At 36.8% G+C, this 21,343-nt stretch overlaps 1 protein-coding gene and 1 long non-coding RNA gene across 2 annotated transcripts in view; one reads left to right on the forward strand and one right to left on the reverse strand.

The window, feature by feature from the left end:
* KCNG2 (potassium voltage-gated channel modifier subfamily G member 2) overlaps nt 1-21,343 on the reverse strand; it is a 481,205-nt gene that overhangs the window by 188,379 nt on the left and 271,483 nt on the right. Inside the window, exon 2 of the mRNA XM_053714835.1 lies at nt 15,222-16,055. Coding sequence (XP_053570810.1) covers nt 15,222-15,980 — 759 coding nt within the window. The 5' untranslated portion in view covers nt 15,981-16,055. The remainder of the gene's footprint in view (nt 1-15,221; nt 16,056-21,343) is intronic.
* LOC128660806 (uncharacterized) lies at nt 1,126-19,746 on the forward strand. Its single transcript, XR_008402584.1, has 2 exons — nt 1,126-1,959; nt 15,265-19,746. It is a non-coding gene; the product is annotated as an uncharacterized LOC128660806 (long non-coding RNA).

The following is a 21,343-nucleotide window of genomic DNA, read 5'->3' on the forward strand; positions in this document are numbered from 1 at the left end:
AGCTCCATTCGGAGCTTGATAAATATGCCCCCAAGGGTCATTCCAGGATTCTAGGGTCCTGATAAGGAAGGCAATGATCTTGCAGATTTATAAGTCAAACAAGGAGCAATAACTGGAGAGCTCCTTAATATTGAACATTTAATGGGTGCAATTCATGTAGAAGCCATTACCAGAAACCAGGCTAAACAACAAAATTAGCATAACCTGGTACAATGGAGTAAGGATTCTCCTAGTGAGGACCTGATCACTATTTAAAGAGAAGACCCAATTATAGGTATTTTCTATAAACATATAGAAAATCCTGAAAACAACCCCATCTCAAAAGATAACTGTATTGGTAAGGAAGATCTTAGAATCTTAATAAGTCCAAATCACAATTCAAGTTACAGGATGGTTTGTTACTTAGAACCTCTAAAACAGGTATCCAACAATGGGTGGTACCTACCCAGTTCATGGAGAAAGAAGAGGAAGTGCCGCTGCAGTAAACCTGAGTCCGTGGAAACAACAGTCCAAATCAAGCCAAAAACAGGGGCGGAGTGGAGCCAACAAAAATAGCGGTGGACATCCGCAAATGTGCAAAAGTAAAGATACGCCGGCTGCAGGGCAACAGTGCAAAAAAAATGTATACTTTAATCCATTAAAACACAAGGTTACAAGGTTACAATTCACAAAAAGAGGGGCTCAGCTGTTCTTACGCGTTTCACGCCGTAGGCGCTTACTCTATGAGAATAAAAAGGTAATTTCCCCAAATACACTACTAAAGTGTCATGATTCAGATAGAGCATGCAATTTTAAGCAACTTTCTAATTTACTCCTATTATCAATTTTTCTTTGTGATGCATAGGAGGAATGTGATGCATAGGAGCCGAACCATTTTTAGTTGAGAACCTGGGTTATGCTTGCTTATTGGTGGGTAAATGTAAGCCTTCAATAAGCAAGCACTATCCATGGTTCCGAACCTAAAATTGGCTGACTGCTAAGATTTACAATCCTGCTTTAAAAATAAAGATAGCAAGAGAACGAAGAAAAAATATTAATAGGAGAAAATTAGAAAGTTGCTTAAAATGTCATGCTCTATCTGAATCATGAATGAAAAAAATGGTGTTCAGTGTCCCTTTAAAGCATGACTAAGATGTCTAGTTAAAGAGCATAACTATAAGAATTCAAAAATAACGGACTCTCTTCATAATAAGACTGTCTAGGATGCATACTGTCAGTACACTCACCAATTGCCACTGGATTTATATCAATTCCAATACATGTGTCCTACATATATTAAAATTGAAAGGGGGATTTTATGTCAGGGTATTGCTGAGTGGCATTGGATAAACTACATATGCATCACATAATTTAATATTTCATTTTAGCTAATATCTACTTTGATATAAATTGATTTGGCTATAGCCACAGCAGACCACCCCTTCACTGCTTAAGACATCTAAGAGTTCAAAAAAGAACATTTGTCTCAGATTATGTCACTTCACTTAAACTTTTGATCACTGTCAAAAGAACTGGTAATAAAGGTAGTTCAGCACAGACCCCTGTGGTGATGGTGACACAATTCTGTACTTTAGTTGAGAAACACAAGCAGAATCTTGAGGATGTGGTAATTAACACAGGCATGTTGATAAACAAATGATTAATCACTGAGTCGCTCTGAGCTTACTAAATACACAGATATCCAGATGTTGCGTCTCTATTAAATTACAAAGAAAGTCTTTTAAAACCTGTGTATTTTGAAAACATAAGATTAAAGCTTTATCACTTGTGTCTGATTTTCAAATATTTAATAAATAATATATATTTATGGATCTGGGAGATGTGTCTAAGGTTTATATAATATATTAAATGAACACATGACTGCATATTTAAAATAAATAAAAACATCTTCTTTGCTTTTTTTCAGGCATCTGATAAACTAGTGAGATTCCAAATATGAATGAATACAGATGCAATAAGGTATCCTATGAATATATCATAGATAGTAGTCCATACTTTTAATTATTAAGAAATGTGCCATGATGAAGTGAAATATCTATATTGAGTGATCAATAATTATAATGCTCCTATATATCTATCATAATTTAATTCCTACAGAATTCTATTGCAGGTATGCCTGGAATATAGAGACATGCTCAAAATTGCAATGTAATGACAGGATATTAAATGCTATGGTTCCATGAAGAGCAAATAATTAATAATATAATTACTTATTAATATGGCTATATGATAAATCACATCAGAATGCTACTTATAGATTATATATATGATATAGTCCAATAGGAAATATATATATATATATATATATATATATATATATATATATATATATATATATATATATATATATATATATATTATAAGATTTAATGTTATGCATAGACCTAATATTTAGTACAGGTATGTATAAGAATACATACTAAATCAATATACTCATGTCTGGTATTAAAATACACCTGCTCAATTGATCCAGATAGTCACATGTTTGGAACATATTTTATTAAAGCTAGGAAATTATGAGTGTATTAAATAGACATTTGATAAAAATATATATTTTTCTGTAGTAGTATTTGCAAATAAAACTGCATTCCTATGTCTGTTGTCCCCGATGGCCTAAAACCAGTATTACAGCCAAGAGGGTTGACTGTTAAGAGATATGCATTCCCAAGGGCCAATAAGAGACAAGCTCCGACTACCCAAATTTCACTGAATGATTAGAAAAGAGGTGGGTTTTATCACAGAGATAAAAACTTTTGCACAGAATATAAAATGGTCAATGCTAGTGGATGCTGCTGTTTACCTGATCTTACTGACTTAACTTGCTGCCTTGGAGTTACACAGAGTTTTGTAAGACAAAATTATTAATGGGAAACTCTTCATACCGGAAGACAGGGCAATTAATAATAATATGCTCTAACAAAATAAGCTTATTTTTTTCTAAATATGTCAATTTAAATTGACACATTTAGAAATAAATATCTCATTCCTCATTGTGATTTTAAATTTTTTACAAACCCATCAGCCTCTAATCAATTAACTAATCACATTTGGCAAACATTTCACATAAGCAGCAACATGCTATCTTATATTTTTTTTTTTTTTTTAATTTAAGAATTAGACATATCAAAGACATAGTAAGACAAGAATAGTAGTAATAGGAGCTCAGATTGCTGTGAGGAAGCTAGGAATAGGCATAGCTATCAGCCATGATTTTTTCAATAGCATATGAGTTTCTCTAGCTATGGGGCAGATACTTTTTTAATACTATACATTACTTTATATTATCCTCTTTGTTGTTAAAATGATATGAAACCCAATTTTTTTCTCTCATGATTCAGATAGAGCATGCAGTTTTAGGCAACCTTCTAATTTCTTCTTATGTTCAATTTCTCTTAATTCTCTTGGTATCTTTACATTTAACCACTAATTAGCAAGCGCTACCAATGTGCTGAAACAAAAATAGTCTGGCTCCTAAGCTTACATACCTGCTTTTCAAATAAAGATACCAAGAGAACAAAGAAAATTAAATTTGATAATAAATTAGAAAGTTGCTAAAAAGTGCATGTTTAATTGGAATTGTGAAAGAAAACATTTGATAATAATAAAGAATAATATAGGGGGCACCCTTATTTAGACAGTGGTTGTATAATTGGCACTCTTATAAAGTGGCAAATGAGTTTAGGCCTATGCACCCTAAGTGTCACAATAGATTGGTATAATGTATAGGTATAATAGTGTGTAGGCTTAAATCAGTTATAAATACTGGGTAAAAGCTAAAATAAAATAGTAACAATGTAATGAAACAATTGTAACAATATATTGATACAGCATATAATACCCAAAAATCTTAGTATATGGATATATATCAAAAATATATATAAAGATAGTCTCTTTTGAAGACAGTGTTGTCAGTGGAGGCAGCAATCTGTGACGGACCAGGCCTGGATCCAAGAACAGCAGTCTAAAAAAGCAAGAGAAGACAGATGTGCCACATGGCCCAATATTGTTTGATCCAAAGATATAATAGTTGTGTGTATCAGATGCACTCACATGTAATAGAGCACCTCTAATAGTACAATTGGAGCAGTCTGGGATCTATAACAGTCACCCAGAAGACCAACCTCCTGAAAGTAGTTAATGATCTGTGATGAAGATAAGAAACACAGGGTGCCTATATGGCCTAGTACTGTTTATCCCAAAATAAATGCAAATAGATTTTAAAAAAAGGCACTCACATTTGTTGTAGCATCTCCTTTGATGCTAGTAGAGCATGCTGGGATCAATACAGTCACCCAACATACTTATCCAAGGACAGTCAGGATACTCCAATAGTCCAAATAAAATCAGGATACACAATAATGGTCCCAAAAGAATTCAGGTAAAGGCAGCAAGTGTTAAAAGTAATCAACTTACTTTATTAAAATATATTAAAATCAACTAGCAATGCGTTTCTCAGCCACCAGTGGCTGTTTCATCAGGCTTAATAAAAATAGTTAACAAACACTTGCTATATATGCCAAACAAACAAATTAAAATAATTAACAGCACCTGATATGGGAGTCGTCTGGATTAGCACCCAGCTTTGTTATAGCCAATCAAAAAAGTTCACATACTATGACATATGCATATAAACATTGCAAATTATCCAAATCTTATGACAGAAACCATAATCATATAATATGTGTGCAAACAATATACACCATAACAACAAGTCTCATAGTTAAGACCACAAAAAATTAGTAAGTGAATATCAATGAGCGATTCTACCAAATTCCCCCTATGTGTATATAACAAGAACAGATAACATACCCATCATAAACAACCAAGCAGTCCTAGATTTCCACATAAAACAATGGACCTGATAATTGTAAATAGTGTTGTTATAATAATTGGGAGAAATAAATATTCGTAAGCGTAATCCTTTGTTTTCATTCATATATATGAGATTGGGTGATCATATTATTAACTGTTATATTTTATACCTTGTAAATCGATTAAACTAAATCTTACTTACTAAACTCGTCTCAGAGACCAATCTCGTAATGTTTTGTTCAATTGTGGCGTTCATCTGGCTGTACAACGCATGTCTGGCAATTGAATGTCAGTAATGTCAGTAATGTCAGTGAAAAACCATCATTGGTCAGATAAGATGCCGGAGTTGTCTATAATAGGACGATGCATGATAATCGTCATGGCAGAGGTGGAACTAACCCTATATGTAAAAATAGAATCACATGTCTGCAGCATCCATCCAATTTGTTCTGCGCATGTCTAACAATTGGCAATTCGTGGTGCTACGTCTACGACTAGATATGATGCAATAGGATATAACAAGTCTGTGATAGACCAATATAATATTCGTCATAGTGAGGGCGGGGCTTATTCTGAATGTCAATGGTTCATTCATGTTTTGACACCTTGACACACATACAACGCGGTCGAAACTGAGTACCAACAAAACCCAAGCCAATTTTTGATAGATAAAAAGAAGTATCCATATCGGCATTGTCACCATATGTATATGATGCAACATCCACACTGTTCGTCACCATATCACATCTTAGTAGTATCGATCACATTTACAACACACATATATAAGACATGGTAGGAGTGCTGTTATATGGTGACGAACAGTGTGGACGTTGCATCATATACATATGGTGACAATGCCGATATGGATACTTTTTTTTATAAAAAATTGGCTTGGGTTTTGCTGGTACTCAGTTTCGACCGCGTTATATATGTGTCAAGATGTCAAAACATAAATGAACTATTGACATTCAGAGTAAGCCCCACCCTCACTATGATGAATATTATATTGGTCTATCACAGACTTGTTATATCCTATTAGATCATATCTAGTCGTAGACATAGCACTACGAATTGCCAATTGTTAGACATGCGCCAGGGGCGTATTTAGGTTTTGTGCTGCCCTAGGCACTCAGAATCCTGCTGCCCCCCCCCCCCCCACCACCCGGATTTAGGTCATTTTTGAAGTTACATACATAAAAGCATTCTATTTCTAATATAATACTTCCTCTGGCTCTAACAATTAGTCTGCGAGCCTCATACCGGACCATTGTCACCTGAGAATCCACATAATGGAGTATACAAGACAAAATACTCCCTTAGCGATAGAGAGCACTCACCTGCAGTCTGACTGAGTAAGAAGCAAGCATGATCTTTCTATAAAAAACTGCAGTTGGAATGATCCACATACCATTATGGAAATCAGAGTTTCTCAGGGGTGAGAGGGACATAGTGAGTTTTGATTCTGTTAATACTTGTGCCATCTGTGACACAATTGGTGCAGGACATTAAGTCTGATTCCTTTTACATTATGACTTGGGGTTTGGGTAAATCCTGCTATATTTATGCTTTAGTATAGAGTTGGATTTACATAAATACTTTTATATAGAAAAATTGAGACTTGATATAAATCAAATCCATCCTGGTCCTTCTACAGAAGATAGAATTAAAAACAGCCTTATACCCACCTAAAAAAGAAGAATTTCATGCTTTGGACCTTTGTCTAGCTCCCTAAAAATAAAAGCCCAGTCGCATGTATAACTTTAATTACTTGCTTAGCAGAGAATCCACTTGTTTAAAAGGAAATGTTAATTAAGGTATTGACATTAATACATAATATATTTCCTTGAGTTATTTTTTGTATGTACTTGTGGTTAAGTTATTTAATACCATTGATTCAACTGTATTTTGGGTAATGATGTGAAGTATAGAAAGGTACCTCTGTATATTGAGCCTCTGGCCTCTAGTTATGAAGCCGTCTACTTACCTGCATTCGCCGGCCCAATACGCTCGCCTAAGCTTGCCTACCATCGCCGCCGCGGACCTGAATACGCTCGCCAAAGTTATCAATAAAGCTGTCAAAAAGCAGCGCACCAAGTACGGGGCGATAAGCAGCGCACTGTGATAGTTATCAATCATCAATCTCGCTGCTCTTCGGCTTTTTTACAGCTTTATTGATACCCCTGTCACTAAGCACTCACACTATACTATACTGTTCTACCCCCTATACCGGCGCCCCCGGAGCCCCCCGCAACTAAATAAAGTTATTAACCTCTAAACCGCCGCTCCTAGACCCGCCACAACTATAATAAATATGTTAACCCCTAAACCGCCGCTCCCGGACCCCGCCGCAACTATAATAAATATGTTAACCCCTAAACCGCCGCTCCCGGACCCCGCTGCCACCTACATAATACCTATTAACCCCTATCCTGCCCCCCTATACCGCCGCCACCTATAATAAATTTATTAGCCCCTATCCTGCCCCCCTACACCGCCGCCACTATAATAAAATGATTAACCCCTAAACCTAAGTCTAACCCTAACACCCCCCTAACTTAAATATTAATTAAATAAATCTAAATAATATTACTCTTATTAAATAAATTAATCCTATTTAAAACTAAATACTTACCTATAAAATAAACCCTAATATAACTACAATATAACTAATAGTTACATTGTAACTATTTTAAGATTTATTTTTATTTTACAGGCAAGTTTGTATTTATTTTAACTAGGTAGAATAGTTATTAAATAGTTATTAACTATTTAATAGCTACCTAGTTAAAATAAAGACAAATTTACCTGTAAAATAAAAACTAACCTAAGTTACAATTACACCTAACACTACACTATAATTAAATAAATTATTCCTATTTAAAACTAAATAATTACCTGTAAAATAAACCCTAAGATAGCTACAATGTAATTAATAATTACATTGTAGCTATTTTAGGATTTATTTTTATTTTACAGGTAACTTTGTATTTATTTTAACTAGGTACAATAGTTATTAAATAGTTATTAACTATTTAATAACTACCTAGCTAAAATAAATACAAAATTACCTGTAAAATAAATCCTAACCTAAGTTACAATTAAACCTAACACTACACTATCATTAAATAAATTAGCTACAAATACCTACAATTAAATACAATTAAATAAACTAAACTAAATTACAAAAAAAACAAACACTAAATTACAGAAAATAAAAAAATATTACAAGAATTTTAAACTAATTACACCTAATCTGAGCCCCCTAATAAAATAAAATAAAATAAAAAATAATAAAAGTCCCTACCCTATTCTACATTACAAAGTAATCAGCTCTTTTACCAGCCCTTAAAAGGGCTTTTTGCGGGGCATTGCCCCAAATTAATCAGCTCTTTTACCTGTAAAAAAAATACAACCCCCCAACATTAAAACCTACCACCCACATACCCCTACTCTAACCCACCGAAACCCCCTTAAATAAACCTGACACTACCCCCCTGAAGATTTCCCTACCTTGAGTCGTCTTGACCCAGCTGGGCCGAAGTCTTCATCCGATGGGGCAGAAGAGGACAACCAGACCGGCAGAAGTCTTCATCCTATCTGGGCAGAAGAGGACATCCGGACCGGCAGAAGTCTTCATCCTATCCGGGCAGAAGAGGACATCTGGACCGGCAGACATCTTCATCCAAGCGGCATCTTCTATCTTCATCCATTCGACGAGGAGCGGCTCCATCTTCAAGACCTCCGGCACGGAGCATCCTTCCTGGCCGACGGACTAACGACGAATGCCTGGTCCTTTAAATGGCGCGCCGGAGGTCTTGAAGATGGAGCCGCTCCTCGTCGGATGGATGAAGATAGAAGATGCCGCTTGGATGAAGATGTCTGCCGGTCCGGATGTCCTCTTCTGCCCGGATAGGATGAAGACTTCTGCCGGTCCGGATGTCCTCTTCTGCCCGGATAGGATGAAGACTTCTGCCGGTCTGTATAATATAGTTGCGGCGGGGTCCAGGAGCGGCGGTTTAGGAGGTAATAAATTTATTTAGTTGTGGCGGTGTAGGGGGGGGCAGATTAGGGGTGTTTAGACTCGGGGTACACTTTAGGGTGTTAGGTGCAGACGTTTAAAGAATAAAACGAAATGTCAGTTGCTGTTATTTAAATAAAATGTATTTTTATTGAAAAATATTTAAAAACCCGAACAGGGGAGATATCCAGTAAGACAAACCAGGATGCCATCAAAATACAAACCGTCATAAATTTATCTGATCATGTCCTAACAAAGGAAGAATACAGAGTGCTAAGTTTGGGCCTGGGTTTCGTACCCACTGTAAATTTTAATTTGTTTAAAACAATGTTAGAGCTTAACAAATTTGTGCGAAATTTGACACTCTGTAAGCACTTCAAAATGGACAATTCAGAAAGGTTTATGGAACAACCCCAGGGGCAAACAATCTCTAATATATACCAAGGGTTTCATTTCCAGGATATGTGTGACCTCCTAGCTCTGAGAGGTTTGGAGCAAGAGACAGGGGTTAACATTGTAAATGATCAAACTACTTTGCATAAGAAATACAAAAATCCCTCCACTTTCTACCCCATTCAGAGCAGGGGAAACACTATAGAAACCTTCTATAGAAGAGTAGAGGTGGATTTAAGAACACTTAATCACACCAAGAAACCTGTTAAGAGTAACCTAAACATACATGAACAACAAGCAATGAGATCACTGAGTGACAATATGAATATTGTCATAAAGCAGGCGGATAAGGGGGGCTCCGTGGTCGTCATGAATAGGTCAAGCTATATTGCTGAGGCCTTGAGGCCGATGATGGTCTAGTGGATGCAGTCAGTGAAGGTTGCAGGTTTTCATATAGGAGGAATAAGTTGGTGGGGAGTATCTTATCCCCTTCACAGCTTAGGAAACCTGCTCCGTCCACTCAGTCCTCTTGGCTTAGACATAGGGGTACCTATAGGTGTGGGAACCCCCAATGTAAAGCATGTGAACATGTTCAAATTGGCTCCTCCTTTCAATCATGCACTACAGGGGAAACTTTTGATGTGACTACTTGTGTGAATTGTAGATCTACTTATTGCATCTACCTCTTATGGTGTACAGTTTGTAATCTACAATACATAGGGTTAACAACAAGGGAGGTGCGCTCACGGATACGTGAACATCTATCCACTATTAGAGTGGGTAAAAGCAGCACCCCTTTAGTTAACCATTTTGTCAATACACATGATAAAGACTGTACAAGCCTTAGATGGATGATCATTGAAAAAGTCCAGGCTCGGCAGAGGGGGGGGGGGGGGGGGGGCAGGTTTCAGGTTTTATCCAGGCAGGAGATGTACTGGATTTTCAGACTCCAGACCAAGGTTCCATTAGGTCTGAACTCTGAATATGATTTTATCAACCACTGGAACTGAGCCTGTCCACCTACCCCCTCTCTCAGTGATGTACATAATAGTTCTTATGCATAAATTGATAGGATAAATGCTCAAGTTAGCAATAATTTTGGTGCCACCTTTTGCCAGTATCTGATTACGCTAATCCATCTGCAGGATGGGCAGTAAGCCATGTTTTGAATAAAACTTTAGGTGCTTGGTTTGATAAACTATTGCACCTATATCCTTTTTGATAAGACACTATATACACAGTAATCTTAGACATTATGCCCCTTGTTTCAAATCCCTTTAAATTCCCTCCACCAACGTTGTATATACAAAATGAACTAGCCTAGAGTATACCTGTATATTTCTATACAATTCAGGATACATGGTAGCTTAGGACATCCATGTATGTTGCCCTTCCAGTCAAAAACACTATACTAATAGTAATCAAGTGTTACTATTGTTATCACTACCAATAAGGGAGCCTTTATGTGAATATGGATTTTTTCCTACTCTCCCTATACCTCTATATCTCCATCTAACCACTAGTTTATCAAAGGAAGTCATTTGGGATTTTAAATGTTCCTCAATAATCTTTAGTATTAGGAAGTTTATCAACATGAAATATCAAACTTTGATCTTGAACACAATGTAGAACAAATTAAATTGACCCATTAATGTTATAATAACAATGACACAACATAGCAATGAAGGATTGCTTTGAATATATATATCTTTTTGAACATTTTTGTATACATTTGGTCTTAGATATTGTCTAATGTGCACACTATAAATTGTGAATGTGAATATATGCAAAATCCTATTACTTTGTCAATAGACATAAATCTGTATACGCTGTTTCTTTAATACCCTAATTGATGCTTAGGCTTTCCACCAAACAAATCCCAGAGGTGGGTTTTTAAATCTGAGTGTGTGTTTGGTGTTTTAGGACTATGAATACGGCGCAGGCCGAAACATGTTAGTCTATTTCTTTTGTCTATAGGGTATGCACCCTCCATGTTTTAAATATTTTTCAATAAAAATACTTTTTATTTAAATAACAGCAACTGACATTTCGTTTTATTCTTTGAGCTGAATTTTTTGCCCAGGTCAGTTGCTGTTGCATTACTTAAGCTGCACTGCAGTCCGGATTTGCCTAAACCCTCTCTCTGGACAAAGATTCTACGGCTCCCCAAAGTTACAACACAACAGCATTTGTAAAGCACTTGGAAGAGATCGTTGGATATAACGTTTTGTTCCCATTTGTCAACATACAGTGGGATTTGCAAGGTAATCAGGAGGAACTTGCCGATTGGTCCGCGCTCCCTCAGGCCCCTTTCACTGTACACCTATCGAGTACCGCAAACAGACAGGAAGACCCAGGAAGACCCGGAAGTGACATCACGCCACACGTGGGTGACACGGAAGACGCTGAATCCGCATGGTGTGGACGGACGAGGGTTCGGAACAGCGCATAGAAGGACCAAGGAGTTCAGGTCTGAGGTACTGGGGCACGGAGGGAGCGGAGGTACGCATAGTGTACATGGGCAATATAATTGATTACGGGCTAATCGATTGATTACTTACCTGATTTTGCCATATTTGTGGGACTTTCCTTGAGTGCTGCTGGTTAAATTGGCCATATTGGGACATATGTCGTAAACTGGGGATACGTTGAATACAGTAACACAGTAAATGACTAGCGTATCATGCAAAAGGAAAATACATGAACTGTAACGCTTACATATTTTTGATCTTTATCATTTCCAAGAGAGAGGGAGGCATAACATTGAAACTTTGATTACCACTGGGATTACAAAAAGAATTTATATGTTTTTCCATATCTGGACTTTAATTTAAAGCAGTAAATTGTTCTTCTGTTGCATTAAACCGTCCTTTTCTTTTCTTGATATTTTTAGGTGCAGACGTTTCCCATTGGAATCAATGGGATATCGGGCAGCAGCGAACATGAGCTTTCGCTATGGTCAGACTCCCATTGATTCCTATGGGATCCACCGCCTCCAGGGCGGCGGATTGAAATCCAGGTACGCTGGCCCGGAATAGTGGCGAGCGTACCTGGTAGTAGTTTAATAACTAACAAAAGTAGTCAGATTGTGCCGAACTTGCGTTCGGAACATCTGTAGAGACGTAAGTATCGATCTGTGTTGGACTGAGTCCGGCAGATCGAAGCTTACGTCACTAGATTCAACTTTTGCCGGGCAGTAGGGGTTGATAACTAAGGCGAATCAGCCTCGCCACAAATACGCTGCGGAATTCCAGCATATTTGCGGTTGACGGCTTGATAACTAGAGGCCTCTGTCTTCTGTATATGTATTTTAGCTTGCCCTGTTTATGACCACAGTTGGTTTGATATTTATGGGTGCTATGCTAATATAATTGATGGTCTTCCAGTTATTTAATTGCAGTAATAATACATGATTATGGGTGCTTTTTATCACATTTCCCTGTACATTTTCCCCCATGCACTTATGAACAGCACTACAAAATCATTTGTTTACTTAGGCACTGCAAGAAGGGGTACAAATTCAATCAATACATAGCATGAAGATATTTGCCATTGTCCCATAATACTGATATTTACACTGAAATGGGCACCTCAAGCTTCCATGTCGTTTTTCATTTATAGGAGATAACGATAAGTCTTAGTCAACAGTTTATACCAGGTCCAGGAAGGAACATTGCTTTATCAAGTTTCCAGTGAGATGGATGCTGCAGACATGTGGTTCTATTGTTTACATATAGGGCTAGTTCCACCTCTGCCATGACTATTATCATGCATCGTCCTATTATAGACAACTTCGGCATCTTATCTGACCAATGATGGTTTTTCACTGACATTACTGTCATTCAATTGCCAGACATGCCTAGTACAGCCAGATGAACGCCACAATTGAACAAAACATTACGAGTTTAGGCTCTGAGACGTGTTTAGTAAGTAAGATTTAGTTTAATCGATTTACAAGGTATAAAATCTAACAGTTAGTAATATGAACACCCAATCTCATATATATGAATGAAAACAAAGGATTATGCTTACGAATATTTATTTCTCCCAATTATTATAACAACACTATTTACAATTATCAGGTCCATTGTTTTATATGGAAATCTATGACTGCTTGGTTGTTTATGATTGGTATGTTATCTGTTCTTGTTATATACACATAGGGGGAATTTGGTAGAATCGCTCATTGATATTCACTTAATAAATTTGTTGTGGTCTTAACTATGAGACTTGTTGTTATGGTGTTTATTGTTTGCACACATATTACATGATTATGGTTTCTGTCATAAAATTTGGATAATATAGTATGCAAACTTTTTTGATTGGCTATAACAAAGCTGGGTGCTAATCCAGGCCACTCCCATATCAGGTGCTGTTAATTATTTTAATTTGTTTGTTTGGCATATATAGCAAGTGTTTGTTAACTATTTTTATTAAGCCTGATGAAACAGCCACTGGCGGCTGAGAAACGTGTTGCTAGTTGATTTTAATATATTTTAATAAAGTAAGTTGATTACTTTTAACACTTGCTGCCTTTACCTGAATTCTTTTGGGACCATTATTGTGTATCCTGATCTTATTTGGACTATTGGAGTATCCTGACTGTCCTTGGATAAGTATGTTGGGTGACTGTATTGATCCCAGCCTGCTTTACTAGCATCAAAGGAGATGCTACAACAAATGTGAGTGCCTTTTTTAAAATCTATTTGCATTTATTTTGGGATAAACAGTACTAGGCCATATAGGCACCCTGTGTTTCTTATCTTCATCACAGATCATTAACTACTCTCAGGAGGTCGGTCTTCTGGGTGACTGTTATAGAACCCAGACCGCTCCAATTGCACTATTAGAGGTGCTCTATTACATGTGAGTGCATCTGATACACACAACTATTATATCTTTGGATCAAACAATATTGGGCCATGTGGCGCATCTGTCTTCTCTTGTTTTTTAAAAAAAAATATTTGGGTTTCATATCCCTTTAAGGACAGTTCAATAGGAATGTATAAAGTTATCATCCAAAGGGGCTAATACAGAAAGCATGAGCTAACATCTGATAAGGTCTAATACACTAATGTTTGTGTTCAGTTTTTATCAGTTTTACACTGTGTTTAATCTAATGAGAAACAGGACTTGGGAATTATTATTTCAGATTATTTAAAATTTAGTAAACAATGTAGTACTGCAGAGAGTAAGGCCAGTATTGGTAGAGGTATTTGCAGGAGAAATTGTAAAGTTTTTATGCCACTTTATAAATCATTAGTTAGGCCTCATTTTGAGTATTGTGTGCAGTTCTGGAGGCCATATTTTCAAAAGGATATTAACACACTTGAATCTGTGCAAAGGAGGGCTACCAAAATGGTACATGGTCTAAAAAAATAAAACTTACCAGGATAAGCTCAATGACCTAAATATGTATAGCTTAGAGGAGAGAAGGGAAAGAGGTGATATGATAGCAACTTTCAAGTACATTAAAGGGTTTAGTAAAACTGAGGCTGTGGGTATTTTACATAAAATAGAGAATTCAAGAACAAGGGGTCATGATCTCAAGCTGAAGGGTAATATATTAAAGAGTTACTTGAGGAAGCACTTCTTTACAGAAAGAGTGATTGATTTATGGAATAAACTTCCTCAAGAGGTAGTAATGACAAACACTGTGGGGGACTTTAAAAATGCCGGGGACAAACATAAGGCTATCCTATGAACTAGATAAGTTTATACTTTTAGGTAATATCGGGCAGACTTGTTGGGCCTATGGCTCTTATCTGCCATCAATATCTATGTTTCTAAAAAAAATTGTAAATGCCTTCAAAGAATATAATAAAATGATGAATTCTTACTCCATATAAATGATTCCAGATGTTAATTAAGAACTGTTTAAAAAATATATAGTTTTTAACTGTATGATTTATCCATAGACATTGTTTATGTGAATTATTTTATGTATCAAATGTGTAGCTTAAAACAATTAACTTTTCATTAATAAAATTATACTTACTCGTTCTTCCTCTTCTCTAAAATCTGGCATGGTGCTGATACAGAGGCTGACTGCTGTGATGGCTACAAAGGAAACAGAGAGACAGGCAAAAATCTTCCCCGGAATGCCTGAGTGAGGGTTTTCCACCATATCCCTGAGATGTTTCATGCACTGGGCAAAGCGACCACTGTCTTCCAAGGCACTTTGTGAATTTTCTTTTGAAAGTCCAAATTCTCCTTCATACATTTTGGCTTCGGCCAACTCCTCTTCCTTCTGTTGCAGCTTCCTTAAACAACACCATTCCAGCTGCTCCTCTTCAATACCCCAGTAAATCAGCTCTTCTTGAAAAGACAGTGCACACATTTCACGCAGTATTCTCAACTTCCCAGCTGCCAAGAAAGTCATGATCGTCCTAAAGGCACATGGGTTGCGGTCAAAGAAGAACTCATTGCAGTTTGTATCATAGTCATCACAGATGTCCATTATTTCATCATAGTTGTTACACTCCTTAAGTTTCCCAAGTCGTGCCAAAGGGCAGTCTTCCAAAGTTGTCCATGGGATCCTATACTTTATTCCCCCAACATTAATAATAACATGCCTTGTTCTATCTTCCAGCTGCCCCCTATAGCATCGATCATCACCTGGATGGATGAGCTTAGCTGTTTTGTAGAACACCCCTTTTCTGGTCCGCACTTCACATAATTTATCCAAGTTTTTGAATCTGAAAGAGGTAAAGTCGGATTCGGCTTGCCCTGCTAGTAATGCCATTTCCTGATACATTGGTTTTCTTCATTTAGTCATCCACTTTTTGCAATAAATGGGGTGAATAAATCTTCCGGTCAAAATAGCTTAAATCTGAAACAAGAATGCAAATATAAGTTTGTCACTTTTGTTTGATGTTAATGTGTTTTTTGGTAAGGTACAACAAAATAGCAATTTTAATGCATAAAGTTTAACCCCTTAATGACCACAATGTACCCTGTATGTCACTGGTCGTTAAGGGTTTTTTCAGGACATAATAGCACAAGTCTAGCAAGAAAATGCTATTAATGCCCTCCCTCCAGCAGGCTTTGTGCAATAGAGCAGTCTCAACGCTGGTGGCAAGACCAAGCTATAAAACAATCAAGTCCCAAAAAAAGGCCAGTGACATACAGGGTACGTCGCTGGTCCTTAAGGGGTTAATAAACCATCTTCTCAACTACTTTAAAATGCAAACGTATAGAGCCTATGACAACTATGAAAAGTGCCTGCAAAAGAATACATTTTCTTACACATCAGAATTTGCAGTAATATTACCTATACAGGATTTACGAAGACTTGAACAGCCTCTCAAATTTCCCTAATTCATTTGATAGTCATCCTTGTTACCAGTTTAGTAAGAAGGAAGATCTGACAAAGCTTTAATGGTCATGCTGTAAAAATAAGAAATGTAGAGACTGGAGAGACAGTTCCAGTCTCTGTTGGTATAAGAGGACTGTATCTCAAGGTTTCTTAAAAAAAAAAAGTTAAGAAATCAGCATAATTTCTGATTTTTATTTTTAATAGTACGTCAAAACCTGTAAAAACTCACACAGGTTTCATATAATATGTTTTCAATTTTTTTTAATAATTGTTGACCTATATTACATATTAATAATAGTAAGTTCTATTGGTGGAAGCAAATAACAATAATATCAATAATATATTTTTATATAGACATCCCACCACCATTTATTAATTATGAGCTATAGGCCTCTAGTTATCAACGTGTCAACTTTCCTGCCTTCGCCGGCCCAATACGCCCGCCTAAGCTCGCCTACCTTCGCCGCCGCGGACCTGAAAATTTTCGCCTAAGTTATCAAATAAAGCTGTCAAAAAGCCGCGCACCAAGTACGGGGCGATGAGCAGCGGACTGTGAGAGTTATCACTCATCCGATCTCGCTGCTCTTCGGCTTTTTCACAGCTTTATTGCTAGCCTGTCACTGAGCACCCACACTAAACTACACTGTTCTATCCCTATACCGGCGCCCCCTGAGCCCCCCGCAACTCAATAAAGATACTAACCCCTAAACCGCTGCTACTAGACCCCGCCACAACTCTTATAAATGTATTAACCCCTAAACCGCTGCTCCTGGACACCGCTGCAACCTGCATTATACCTAGTAACCCCTATCCTGCCCCCCTATACTGCCGCCCTCTATAATAAAGTTATTAACCCCTATCCTGCTGATCCCGCACCTCGCCGCAACTAAATAAATAGTTTAACCCCTAAACCGCCGCTCACGGACCCTGCCGCAACCTATATTAAATTTATTAACCCCTAATCTGCCCCCCCTACACCGTCGCCACCTATAATAAATGTATTAACCCCGATCCTGCCCCCCACTACACCGCCGCCACGGTAATAAATTTATTAACCCCTAAACCTAAGTCTAACACTAACCCTAACACCTCCCATTAACGCATTATAATCAGAATACATCCTGAACACTGATTTACTTAAGAAATAGGGTTGCAACCCAGCCGTATTTTACCGGCACAGCCGGTAATCGGCGATTAGGTGCCAGTGCAGGCATTAGTAAAATACCGGCAATGCAAAAGCCGGTTTCTCTAAATTCTAGCGCAATAAACAACCTAGAGTATAGAAACAAATCACTTTTTCAATTAATATTACAACATCCGGTGTGCACTGCACTGATTTTCATATATATCACAAGACCACAGAGCAGTATTTTTACCCTAGTAAACTCAGTACACTTCCCGGTTACTGCTTCCGGTTAGCGCAATTTTCAAGATGGCGTTGCTACTTGAAGATAATGAACTGAAAGCGATGAGACAATGTGTTTTTAGCAGCAAGCTGAAGCGCTACTCAGAGAATCAGTAACAGGGGGTAGCGGTGTGTTCTTAGCGTTTCTGTTTGTTTTATCCCTCTGATTCCCTGTCTACCTGCTAATAATTACACTGTATCCCATTGATGCATTACAGCCCATTTCCTCTATTAGTTGTCACTGTAAACTACACACAGTAATGTGTCAGTGGGATGCAGTTGTAAAACAATGAGCCGTTTCTTAATTTTGCAGCCTTAATACTATTAATAGCTATTTTTTTTTTACTATGTTTACACTGTTAAATATAGTTTTACTGATTGAGTTAAATAATTGAACTATTACCATAATATTTGGAAGCTACCTAGTTAAAACAATAAAACATTTTAAATCGTTTTACAGATACATTTTGACTAGGATAGGCTATTTTTCCCCCTGTAATTTTGCAAAGTGCTTTTGAGACCCTCCATTCTTAGTAGCTGTGTGCTTGTGTTATATGTATGTGTTATACGCAAGCTGGATCATGTGTTATATACAGTATATATATATATATATATATATATATATGTGTGTATATACTGTATAGCAGTATTAGTTCCTTAGTTAAAGGCTGTAATCTTTAAAATGGGGCCATTTTTACATTACTAGCTCCTTTGCACAGACAAGCACTTCTAGCATGCTGATATTGTACTATTGTTTATATATTGGCTGTACATGTTTTTATGTTTATGTCTTTGACTGTGTGTATTTTTCCCTGTTGCAAATAAATAGCATGCTAAGTGTTAATGATCAGGGGGAGGTTACTGTACTTCCCAATTGATCATCCTATTAATTGATCACCCAATCAGCTACACCCTGAGGGTTTATACATGTTTTAGTCACATTATGTTTTTAGGTCACAGATGAAGGCGTGAGCCGAAACGCGTCTGACCCTCCACTCTACGTTTAGTATTTTTTATTACCATGTTTTTATCTTTAATGCAATAATCAATAAGGCTTTTTCCTTGATACTGAGACATACACACTAGTGACAATAGAACAAATAAAGACACGTAGCCATAAATGCAACTATGTGTTTATTATAGTAATGGATGATGAGCATGAAACAAAATTTTAAAATTTACTCTAATGACAATAGAACAAATAAAGACACGAAACCATAAATGCAACTATGTGTTTATTATAGTAATGGATGATAGAGCATGAATCAAAATTTAAAAATTTAAAATTTAAATATGTACTTACTCTATTCAATATGGCTTTCGGAATATACACTGCTTCACAGAGATAGCTTTATATGTACAAATTAACACAATCATTATGAATGAAATCCCTTGTGTCACAAAACTTCAAATTGTGTTTGGCATTGAGATGGTTAATGTATGTATAACTGTGGCTAATACACTACTCCACAATTGATAGGTTTTTTAAAATCATGGAGATACGTATGATTCACAACTCATATAACACACTGCATATACGATATTTATTACAGGTACCTAGATATGAACTTAACGTGGTCCGAATGATAATTTAGCATGTACGCTATACTGATAATTCTTTATTCATACAGTATTAATTTTAAATAACCGTGTATTTAGGAGAGTTTTCCTTATAGTGTCTTGTTGCTCTTAATAGAACAACTTTAATTGTATTATCAATGTGGGTTATTTCAATGTAAACCCTAATAGCAGTGTATAACAGATAATAAATAATAATAAATAATACCCTGATGAACTGTATTGGTAAACATATATTTTTCTCTTGGTTAAGATGGGACGACACGCTGTCGATAACTTCCAAAAAGACCTAACCACACAAATGATCTTAGGATTCTATTTCTGATAATACAGATAACCATGATAATGGAATAAGAGAATAGTAACGTAAATATTGATGGCGGGTGTATGGACATGCAATCCGTTTATCAAACTATACCAGAGAATATATACAATTTAGCATAAACAACGCAATACTGATATTCCTCTGATCAAATTCTCCTGAATGTTTACTTTCACTCATGTTGACATCGGCGTGAGAAGTCACGCCTCTCTGTATATGTCATCGCAAAGTCATGTGACATACGACTGACCAATAGGGCAGACTATAGGTGATTGGCCAGTGCTTAGGGGTGTGTAAGAATACTCACCCGTGATTGGCTCAAAGTAATACTTAAGCCCTGAGTATGAGGCAGGACGGGTTAGCCTTTGAGAAAGCCACGGACGTGGCGAAATGCGCATAGTAATCTAATTTGAGGATATTCAATTGTGTGGGATTCTGACAAGTGATAGCACTGCTCCAGTATTGCACCAGTCAGTTAATTATGTGTGAGGTCAATCCTCTTTTTTAGACTAGCAATCGTGCAATCCGCGAGCATATTATGGTGCTTCCTTGCCAGACTTACCCACTTAACACACTATAGATAGCTACAAACCGGTATCTCAGCACTTGTCATTTATTTTAAATGTTTTTATATACACCTAATTGTGTGAGTGTTTGTCACAATATATTTTAATTTCAACAAATATTAAACGTTACGTTTTATATATCATACCCAATCCTGCAAACTCATCATACAGAACTATTTACTATTAGGACTATTTGAGTGCTCTGTTATATCCATTTTTTTCTTAACATTTTCTCTATGTTTATCTAGGATATTGAGCACCCCCCACCCTATTAATTAGTAAAAAGGAAAAATCTTTTTCCTCCACCTTATTAGGTATAATTGTGTTGGGGATCTAATATGTATTTTACTATTACAGTATCTCACTACTATAATTTATAAAACTGCATTTTGGGAGATGCTGCTCTTTTCTTACACTTCCTTTTATGGCCAGACTGGTGTGCATCATCCATTTGAGACAGGATGCAGTCTCAGAATTGTGATGTCATCACTTATTATTTAAAGGGCCTCTGTTCAGTATGCTTTACCTTTGCGTTGTCTCAGACCTGTTTGTGAGAGTTCCTGTGTATTACCTGGCTGCCTGACGTCCTTCCTGGTTCCTGATCCCTGGCTTGTTCCTGACTGCTGTTTTTCTTGTTCCTGATTCCGGCTCATCTGACTATTCGCTTTGGCTCCTGACTCGGCTCGTCTGACTACCAGCTCTGGTTTTGACTCCTGGCTTGTTATTTGACTTGTGTACTTTTTATTATTTTTTGCTATTAATAAAGGTGTGATTATTTTTGCACTTCTCGTCTCAGTCTGATTCCTGGCACCCTGACACTGTGTGTGTTTGTATGTGTGTTATATGTATGTGATATACACAAGCTGTGTGTGTAATATGTATGTGTTATACACAAGCTGTGTGTGTGTAATATGTATCATTGACTGAATCT

The sequence above is a fragment of the Bombina bombina genome, chromosome 5 (assembly GCF_027579735.1).
Source record: "Bombina bombina isolate aBomBom1 chromosome 5, aBomBom1.pri, whole genome shotgun sequence".
Taxonomy (NCBI): Eukaryota; Metazoa; Chordata; class Amphibia; order Anura; family Bombinatoridae; genus Bombina; species Bombina bombina.